The sequence below is a fragment of the Cariama cristata genome, unplaced genomic scaffold (assembly GCF_000690535.1).
Source record: "Cariama cristata isolate BGI_N322 unplaced genomic scaffold, ASM69053v1 scaffold1187, whole genome shotgun sequence".
NCBI classification, from domain to species: Eukaryota; Metazoa; Chordata; class Aves; order Cariamiformes; family Cariamidae; genus Cariama; species Cariama cristata.
In genome coordinates, this window is record NW_009624680.1 from 943 (window position 1) to 10,671 (window position 9,729).

Below are 9,729 nucleotides of genomic sequence, written 5' to 3' on the forward strand. Positions count from 1 at the left end.
CCCAGTTACTTTCCTGGTCAGCCAACAAATTCATTCTGAACATTAGATTTGCATAGCTTTCAAAAAAAAATCTGTAGCTTTATCTTCACACATGGCACTCTCCTTGCTGGAAAGGATAGTGATAGAAGGAAGTGTCAAAAGAATGTGATTGAGGGATTCTGTGAAGAACCAAATGAATTATGTTAGCTGTAACCAGCAGAAATTGGGAGTGTGTTAGAACTGCTGATGTTTTAAAAGTAAGAGAATTATTTAAGTGATGTTTCTCAAATATTACAAGAGAATTGGTTGTGATGGTTTTATTTTTGTTATATCAGGATGCTTGTTGCACAGCTTCCTAGTTAGATGAATGCACTTAAAATTGATGTATGAGTCCCAGTTGGTATAGATTTCCTATGGATTGATTGTTTCTGATGTGTGCTATAACCAGGCAATCAGAAGGACCCAGCTTTTTGTTGCAATGTCCATGCAGCTTTGCTATGATGAAAGAAATTAAAATTAGCATATTGCACAATAAACCAATCGGGTTAAGTTTAAGGTATATATTGTCACTTCCAGGTTTTGCTGCCACACTCATTAGGAAGTCATATGATGTCAGAAGAGTTGAAATCACTCCCCTGGAGCAGAGGAAGGTAACTTTTGATACCCATGCTTTAGTGCAGGATCTGGAAGCCCATGGTAAGTGATACCTGATAAATAATTCAAAGGAAAACTTTTAGTTTAAGTACTATAGCTTTGAGTGCTATCAGTTTTCCCAAAGTACCAATACTTGGTGTTATAAAATGTTTTGGCAGCCTCTTGAGGAGGCTGGTGGAGGAGAGGCATCTGACAGGGATGCCTCTGTAACCATACGAGTAACTATTACACTAAATTTACCTTGTTTGTAGCTGTAGGAAAGTTTGTATACTGTCTTCCAGCCGAGGAACATAATACAGTTAATAAACGTAAAGTAACAGTAACAGTTAAAGAACTGCTTTCTAGCAAAAATCTAGCAAGAACTGCTTTCTAGCAAAAAAAAAAGCTTTTATAGAAGTTCCTTCTACTAACCTGCTAATAGTAATTTAAGGTTTTTTTCTAACTAGAAATATTTTCAGCAGCATAGTGCTGTGATACATTCTTAATGCCTGCATTTTTAACTTGTGTGGCTGTCTGAAGTCAGATGAAAGGTCCGTCTAGCCCTTGGTTCTGTCTCCTGACAGCAGCTGAGTGAGTGCCTGCAGAAGCATGTTAAAACGGGGCAGATGTATGTGACACATCCTCTTGTACTTTCTAAGCCTCCAGTTGTTTTCACCCTGCAGGTATTTTGGGTCAGGTGTGAGTTTTAGTAACATTCAGTGGAAGACTTTTCACAAGCTTATTCAGTCCCTGAACCTCTATAAACTGATTAGGACCCAAAACATCCTTTCTCATGGAGTTGCAGTGCTCTACTCCTTTTGTTTATGCAGAATCTGCCTACTACGAGCTTAATTTGATGCCTACTCAGCTCTTTTGTGGGAAGAGGGAATGAACATTTGATCTCTTGTGTCAATCGTGATTATGTAAACTTTCGTCATATTCACCTATTGTTTTTTTTTCCAAACAGAAGAATCCTAGCTTGTTGAATTTTTCCTTGAGCAGTAGCTTTTCCATACTTTTGGTGATTCATGATGCACTTCTGTGAATCTTTTCCACTTCTATTGCATCCTGTTTCAAAGAGGAGGGCACAGAGCTGCTGGCATTACTTGACAACTGAATGTCCTGTGGATTTGAATGGTGACATAATGGTGCATATATTTTGTGCTCTGCTCCTTTTCTTAGTAATTCCGAAGGGTTTGGTTTGTGCTATTGATCTTACTAAGCATTGAGCTGATATCTTCATCAGACGAGCAACTATCTTTTAAAATCCCAAGATCTTTCTCCTAAGTGACAGTAAGAACTTTATACAATCTGAGGTTAGGATTTTTTGCACTATTTGCATCTAATAATAATATGTATTAGTAGTTAAAAGACTCCTAATAGTCCACTAACAATGTTTATTTTTCTCATGCATGTCAGACTTGTCAGCCTGTAGTTCCGTGTATCTCTTTTGGAATTGTTTTTAAAAACTGGCATTGTATTTGACATTTTCCAGTCCTCTGGTAACCAAGGTAGGCTGTGAAATTTTACTTGTCCCTAGGACTGATTTAGCTATTTCTTCTTCAAGTTCCTTGAGAACTCATGGAGTGAAGTCTGTCTGGTGCTGGTACACTGTTATTCAGTTAAATTTGTTCCATAACTTTTACAAAAACTTCAATACTACAGTGACAGGGCTCCATAGGTAAAACCTATACATATCACAAAAGTGAGAGAGGCATTTAGTTTTTCTCGGACTTGCTGCAGGCAGTTTTTGGGCTCCATTCTCTTGCTTATATGAATTTCTGCATATTTTCTAAACTTCCATGCAACAAGGACAGTTCCTGCTATAGAGAAAGAACAAAATAATGAATTGGCCAAAACTTAAATAACCCTGAAAATTCAGAGCAACTGAAGCAATACTATCACACCTCTTAGCAGAAGGAAACTCTCATAAAGCATGCATAGATTTTTTTTGTCATGTAAACTGATGATGCACCTTGACAACACCAGTATTTTAGAAGGATGCAGTGGCATATTTCTCTAAATAGTTTGCCTTGAAAGCATTTTTCAACAAAATGTTAATCGATCCCACTTTATAGAATGGGCCAATTGAAACAACACATCAGTGAGATTGCTGGAAATAAATCTTTAGGGCAAAAGCTCTCAGCACTAGATGAGATATGGCTAAAATGACAGCTGGGTTGGTTTTTTTCACTAATCACTGCACATGATCTTTAACACATCAAAATTGCACCAAACCATGGACAAATTTTTATCATCACGAAGCAAAAATCCCAGTTTGAATTCATTCTGCAGGCAATGGATGCAGTAGTTTTAAAATCAGTTTTGTATGTGTTCATATCTGTGCAGAACAATTTCAATATATGCAGACTTACCTTTTGTTATTCTGTAGGATGCATGCTTTGTAGGTCAAGGTAAGTTTGGTTTTAACAGAAGTCGTGAAAGTTCATTATAAAGTTAAATTTTGCTGCATTATTTTTATAAGGCATGAACAGTTAAACGTACAGAAATTCGGTCCTCCTGTCAGCTGCATGAGTCGACTATTTTAGTATATTAAAAGTTAATGTACTTCAGATTTTTGCATTGTTAAGTCTGTGTTTTTTCTAGTTAAAAGTCACAGTGACTGGCTCCTCGCTGTCAGTTTTCAGTTGTTGTGTGACTTCTCATTTGTCACTGTAGTTAGGTACAGCACTTGAGTGTCCCAGTTTATTAGGTACCTCTTGCTCTTCTGTTCATCCAGCTTTCTAATATTATTACCTTAACTTGTCATCTGTCAACTGTCTTCTAGGCTTTGGGAAGGAACAAGCGGAGACCATCGTGTCGGCATTAATAACCTTGTCGAATGTCAGCTTAGACACAGTCTATAAGGATATGGTTACACAGGCTCAGCAGGTAAAAAGTAATCTATGGTGTACATATATGACATTGTGTAACTATAATGGCTCATATTTGCATATTTAAAAGACAAGTGAGCAGCTCTCTACAGTGCTATAAACACTTCACTGAGATAGGTTTTCCTAAGTGTTAAGGTGGTTTTGAGTAGTAGTGTCACAGAATCAGTTTGGTTGGAAGAGGCCTCTGGGATCATCGAGTCCAACCTTTGCCCTAACACCACCATGTCAGCTAGAGCATGGCACTAAGTGTATCTTAAACCTTTCATCTCACAGGCGTGTCTTCCAAATGCAGCCACAATGTATAAATGTAATGCAGCGATCACTTCATTTGCTGCTGAAAAGCTCTGAGATGAAACCAAACTTTTAACTGTGCTTTACAACAGTTGAGGGCAGAAGAGAGATTCAAGAAGGGGTTCCTGAAAGATAACAAGACCACCTAAAATACCAGAAAATTGTCACTGTTTTTACTGAACTTCAGTAACGATGTCAGCTCTGTTCTGAGATACACTATATTTGTCCTATTTTCCTATTCATAAACTAAAAACTACTATTAAAACTATTTCATTATTTTAGCCTGCATCTCAGTCTTAAAAGCTAAACATGGCTGGGGCATGGGCACGGCCACCACCACATCGTTGTCCAGAGCCACTGCAGTGCCTTGGTTTGATTTTTGACCTCTGCCCGCTCTGAATCTCCCTGACCTGGGTACAACTTATGTGAAAGTGTAGGGTCAGGAACTGTTCCCACCAGGCAGGGTGGACAGGACCACCTTGATTTAGGAGGAAGAGATTTTATCCACTTGGATGTAATCTGTGGTATGTCGTGTGCCCTTGGGGACCACAAGGGCACTCTGAATTTTTTAGTTGTTGGTATAAACGTAGCTGTTTGCACTGGTCAGGTCAGCACCTCAGCTTGCGCTCAATCAAAGCGTCAAGGCGTCTCCTTCGCTTAGATATTCAGGTTCGTGTTTGTGGACATATCTGAAGGCGGTGAATCAGTTAAGTAGCATGGCTGGTTTTTCTGTGGATAATAGAGGTGGTGACAAGTTTCATTTTAACAAAATGCCAAAATAAAAAGAACTTTGTTTTTTTTCTTCTAGACTAGACATCTGGGCCAGGATAATAAAGCTCTGATGCACAGTAATGGTTTTAATAATTGCTCGGGAAGGATGTGCAAGCTGAAATTACGTGCCATTCTTCTTCAATGAGTTAACGCAATTAAGCATTCATTGCTATTTTATTTAAACTGCTGAGCCTGACTTCCAACAGTTTTTTATCTTACTAGCATTTATTAAGAATAAAAGTTGCCTAATTTTTTTTTCTATGAATCTCAAAAGGAGACAAAACCTTGTGTCTCTATTTTTTTTTCATCAAAATGGCAACTTTTCTTTTTGGAAATCCTATTATGTGTAAAGAAAGTCAGTATCCCAAATATAATTTGCGTGGAATAGCGTTAGACAGAAGCACTGGGTTTTATAGTGTAGAGACTGAATGTTTTGACATAGGATGAAGCAAGTTAGCCTCTCAGTGTAAATGCAACTGAAGTTTTCCCAGGCATTGTAAAAACTTTGCTGTGTTCAACAAAGTAGCCAGACTTCAGTGAAAGTTGGGCCAGGGCATCTTTTAACAAATTTAGTTCAACACAGGAACTGGGAAATACTGTTTGCTTCTAGTCTGAATGAGAGCTCTTCATTTTGCTGGCCCTCAGCTTCAAAGGCAGAATCCCACAGAGATACGTCATTTTCCATGCTAAGTAGTAGGGTAATTCCCTATGCTAACTAAAGGAGTATTGCTTTCAAGATTCTAAAATACAAAGTTTCTTCCTTTATTTTCTTATTTATTTTTTACTCTGTAGTTTGTAAATAGCAGTTGAATTCTGAACTTATTAGTGCAAACACCAGGAAGGCTTTTCTCAGTGCTTTTTAGCAGTGTTTGACTAGTGTCCGTCAGACTTTAATGCTGAGAGGACGGTGTGATACTCGTGTCATTAAGTCTTTAGCTTTTGATGACTTTGTGGGCAAGAAATGGAAGTGCTTACTTAGGAACTGGATTCAAACCAACGAGTAATGCTTCATAGGCTGCTGAATGTTCACTGAAAATGGAAGAGAATGAGGAACTAATCTGTAGTTTCAGATCTCTTTCATTTCATAGCTACTTGGACTAATACTCTGGCTTTTTTGCTTAAATTCAGAAGTAGTGTATTAAAGCAACAGAGAAAGCACAAACCCAAAACCTCTTGAGTCTTTCAAACAAATTGCAGCTGTAAAATTCTGTGCTTCTGTCACTTTCTTGTTGGAGAGTCTCCCCAGTTTTGTGCTTTGCAGTAGCTAATTTTGTAATTTCAGACCTAAAAATCTTTACTTTCCTTTACTTGCCAAAAGTGTGTAACTTAATCACTGACATGTTTTATTGTTTCAAAGGAAATAACTTTACAGCAGATAATGGCACATTTGGACTCCATTCGAAAAGATATGGTCATCCTGGAGAAAAGTGAATTTGCAAACTTGAGAGCAGAGAATGAGGTACTAATAAATATTTTTAATTAAGCACTTAAATTGTTAACATATGTTGGGTTCTACCTGTTGTACATTTTTGTGGAACAAAATATGAATGTAAAAGTAATTCTGGATACTTTTATCAGAGTTGAAGCGTTTGTAGATTATAACTTCTGTGATGACATAAAAATATATTTCACGTGAGAAGAGTTGCTCAGTTCTTCTGTAAAGAAAAAAGATTTACACATTGTAGAATCATCTTCTGTAATTTTACTTAAGGGTGATTCTGGTACAGTCTTGTCACCATTAACCATACAATGCAGGGAGAGTAGTCAGCCGTTTCTCTGCAACAGTTTAATTAAACTGGTGATTGAGACATATTTTACTTTTGCTTGATAGCATTTTGGTATTTTTCTGCTGTCTTTAGTCTCAGAATAACAAGATGATCATTGTTACAAAATAATCCCTTTATTTTGAGCAAAATTCCCAGCAGATTATATATGGCTATACAAATTGAACGCATCAGTTAGGATATTTAATCAAGAACAAATTGCCCCATTGGGAGAAAAATTATGGAAAAATAATTGCGTGTGTGCCGTGGTAACACTTACATGACCAATTAACTTGGTCAGCAGTTTCCTGAATTTGTAAAATCTTTTTTTTTTTTTCTCCTCTGCACTTAGAAAATGAAAATTGAATTAGATCAAGTTAAACAGCAGCTAATGGTAAGTAAACAGCAAGTACCTACAGAGTCTTATTGGGGAGAGTAAATAGTTATGTTCATAATCTGTATTTACTTTAAAGAACGAAACCGGTAAAATCCGAGCTGACAGCAAGCTGGACATAAACCTGGAAAGGAGCAGAGTGACGGATATGGTAAGCTGGTCTGCGAAGATACCCTTATCAGTTGTCTGTCTTGTTTTCCGTTACTACAACTGTAATTTATCTTTTATCCACAGTTTACAGATCAGGAGAGGAAACTGATGGAAGCAACTACAGAGTTTCATAAAAAAGTGAGTATCGAACAAAGCTCATTTTATGTTGAGCAGGATACAGTTACACATTGCATGTTATGTGAACCCGAAACTTTTGTGAAAGTAGATTTTTTGAATATGGTAAAGCAAAAAGCTGGGCTATATCTCTCAGGTCTGTTGTAGGTGTTTATTCCCTAGGACCGTGAGATTGCACTGAACACTGATCAGGCAGGAGGAGGCATACGAGCCTTGTCTCTCGCTTTCTGAGTATCTTACGTGCAGGCTGTTAGAGGTGGGACGTGCGCTGTCCTGCTGCCCTTCCCAATGTTAACAGCTGAGCTGACCGGCTCTACCAGAGCGGTGGTTCAGGTGCCTACAGCCAAGTGCGTATTTCACAGGGCTGGAAGTCTTCAAAGACCTCATCTTCAGCTTCTCCTTTTTCTGAATATGGCTTGTGAACGCTTAAGCCTTTGTTTTGCAAAAATTTAGCGATACTGTTTATGTGCTGTAGAATGCCTCCTTTAGGAGGCACTGCCATATCAGACAGAAGTCTGTATGATCTGAGTTTTCTCTCTTTCTATCTCTTCAGTACTCTTCCCAGATTGTATTAAATATTACTCTGTGTCTTCTAAGGTCTCTTACCCGTTACACATTTCACTTCAGTGATAGGTTGGAAATTTGTTTCTCATTCCTGTTGCTGGTAGCGTGGTATTCTTGTTTGGCTTTGCAAAGCTGAAAGGGCTAGAGATCATTGTCAAATACATGCTATGTTTTAATCTTTCAGGATTCGAGTACCAACAGTGTTATCTCAGAAATCAGTAATAAAATTGACACTGAAATAGCTTCCTTAAAAACGCTCATGGAATCGAATAAACTTGATACAATACGTTATTTGGCAGGTATGTGATAGGCAAGGAGGTGAGTACCAGTATTGTACCTTGGATGTATAAAATTTCATTCAAGAGTATATGCTAAGTCAATTCCAGAAGTGAGTTGTGTAGCAGCAGACAGCTGGGATTGGGTGGGGCAGATCCCCCCATGACTGGAAGAACTGTGACATAGAACACAGAAGAGATGGGAGCATGCAGACACTGCTGCGGTTCGACTAGGATCGCACCCAGAACTGGGATTAGGAGGAAGAGGGACATGATTTTTAAAAAAAAAAAAAAAAAGCCTAAATACTTTGTCTAGTCTGACAGTACCTCTGCTTGCTGCAGGGCAGCCATTTATGTGGTAGAGTTGCTAAAAAAGTTCTGCTGAGGTCACTGAAGTTCCCCTGAAAGTTAGCTGTCGTTCAGGACTCCTCTGAGAGGGGCCAGTTCTGCCTCCCCTTCACTCCTCCACATGTACTGTGTTTCAGCGTGGTGGAACTTGTACTTTCCCCAGCCATGCAGACCAAATTTCAGTCTAGTTTGAGACTGTCTTCTCAATATATACATAACCAGTGAAATTGTTACTGTATTTGGAGCTGGATAAAAAGAGAGTGACACATCATATTTGGAAGTGAGAACCAAGTTCAAAGGGAAACATAGCTTTATTCTAACACTAATTGAAACAGCAGCTTAACAAATCTGAAAGACAACTCAGCCTGCAGAGGTGCTGCCCAGATATCCTAGTGTTGTGTCAGATACGTGTATTGTTAGTTCATTGTCATTTTGTTCAGGGGGAAAGCACTTTGTCTAATGCAAGAGCCAGTACAGCCATCTCTCCTGTGACACAGTTTCCAATAGATGGGTGACAACAGTAACATCACTATAGCCTTTTGTGCCCACCTGGGCAGTGCTGCTCTACAGGATATTACATCTAAGACACATCGTTGCCTTCTAAAATTATTCCATCACACCTGCAGCAATTCAGGAAGTTTAGGAGACTCTGCTCTGGAGTTGTTATCATTCTTCCATCTCTTTGCAGTTAATTTCCTATATGTAGAAGGTGATACAATTTAGCATTCAGCTAATTATTTCCTTTTTTTTTTTTTTTTAACAGCTTCAGTATTCACTTGCTTAGCGATAGCACTGGGATTTTACAGGTTCTGGAAATAGATCTAAATGGAGTGACTGCGTCAAATACCGACAGAGAAAAGACCACCCAGGCAACATCAGTTCAACGATCATGTTTGTGCTGTAGATAACCTTGGTACCTTTTTGTTTTGATATTCTTACTGTACACTAAAAATCTTTTCTGAATATGTAACACTGAAGATCAAAATAACTGGGGGGAAGTAGGCAAGTAGTAGTATTTCATTGTCCCCTATTGAATACTGTATTTATTTCAAAGGACTTCTTATGCTAAACCAGAAAGTGTTTCCTAATGTGTTTTAGAATTAATTTTGTTTTCTTTCTGAACATTCTCAGTGGAACATTCTCACTGTCAGCCTCTCAAAATGGAAATATTAATCATTTGATAGGCCCTTGAAATGGGAATACGATTCCCAAGTTAGTATGCCCAGTATGGTAATACTGATGCCAGATTCCAACAGATCTACTCTGATCCAAGTAAATTAAGCTTAAATATAGGATCTGGATTTTTGCCTTCAGTCTGTTCCTCTCTTTTCTGACAGATTGAAGCCTGGCCCTTTGATTTTGTTATTTATATATAAACACACACTCCAAGGCCTTTACTGAAGAATCCTTGTTTTTCTTGAAAACTGCTTTACATAAATTTACAATCTCTTGCAGAACTAAAATGTCTCCATAGATTTGTTGGGTTTATTTTTTTAGTATCTCTTGCAGTTTCCATAACCCCAGAGGTCAAC

The 9,729-nt window shown here is 38.1% G+C and overlaps 1 protein-coding gene across 1 annotated transcript; it reads left to right on the forward strand.

Annotated features, from left to right (window-relative positions):
* Positions 1 to 559: 559 nt before the first annotated feature.
* CCDC90B (coiled-coil domain containing 90B) lies at positions 560 to 9,281 on the forward strand. Its single transcript, XM_009703249.1, has 8 exons — positions 560 to 675; positions 3,401 to 3,504; positions 5,926 to 6,027; positions 6,684 to 6,725; positions 6,805 to 6,876; positions 6,960 to 7,013; positions 7,759 to 7,873; positions 8,961 to 9,281. The coding sequence occupies exons 2-8, from the start codon at positions 3,484 to 3,486 to the stop codon at positions 9,014 to 9,016; spliced, it is 462 nt and encodes a 153-aa protein (XP_009701551.1). The 5' UTR covers positions 560 to 675; positions 3,401 to 3,483; the 3' UTR covers positions 9,017 to 9,281.
* Positions 9,282 to 9,729: the final 448 nt, after the last annotated feature.

Bases quoted from the DNA above. Each gene is read 5' to 3' on its own strand.
- CCDC90B (XM_009703249.1), top strand. From the start codon at position 3,484: ATGGTTACACAGGCTCAGCAG. The intron at 6,028-6,683 runs GTACTAATAAAT...CTCTGCACTTAG, and splicing joins ACTTGAGAGCAGAGAATGAG to AAAATGAAAATTGAATTAGA. The intron at 7,874-8,960 runs GTATGTGATAGG...TTTTTTTAACAG, and splicing joins TACAATACGTTATTTGGCAG to CTTCAGTATTCACTTGCTTA.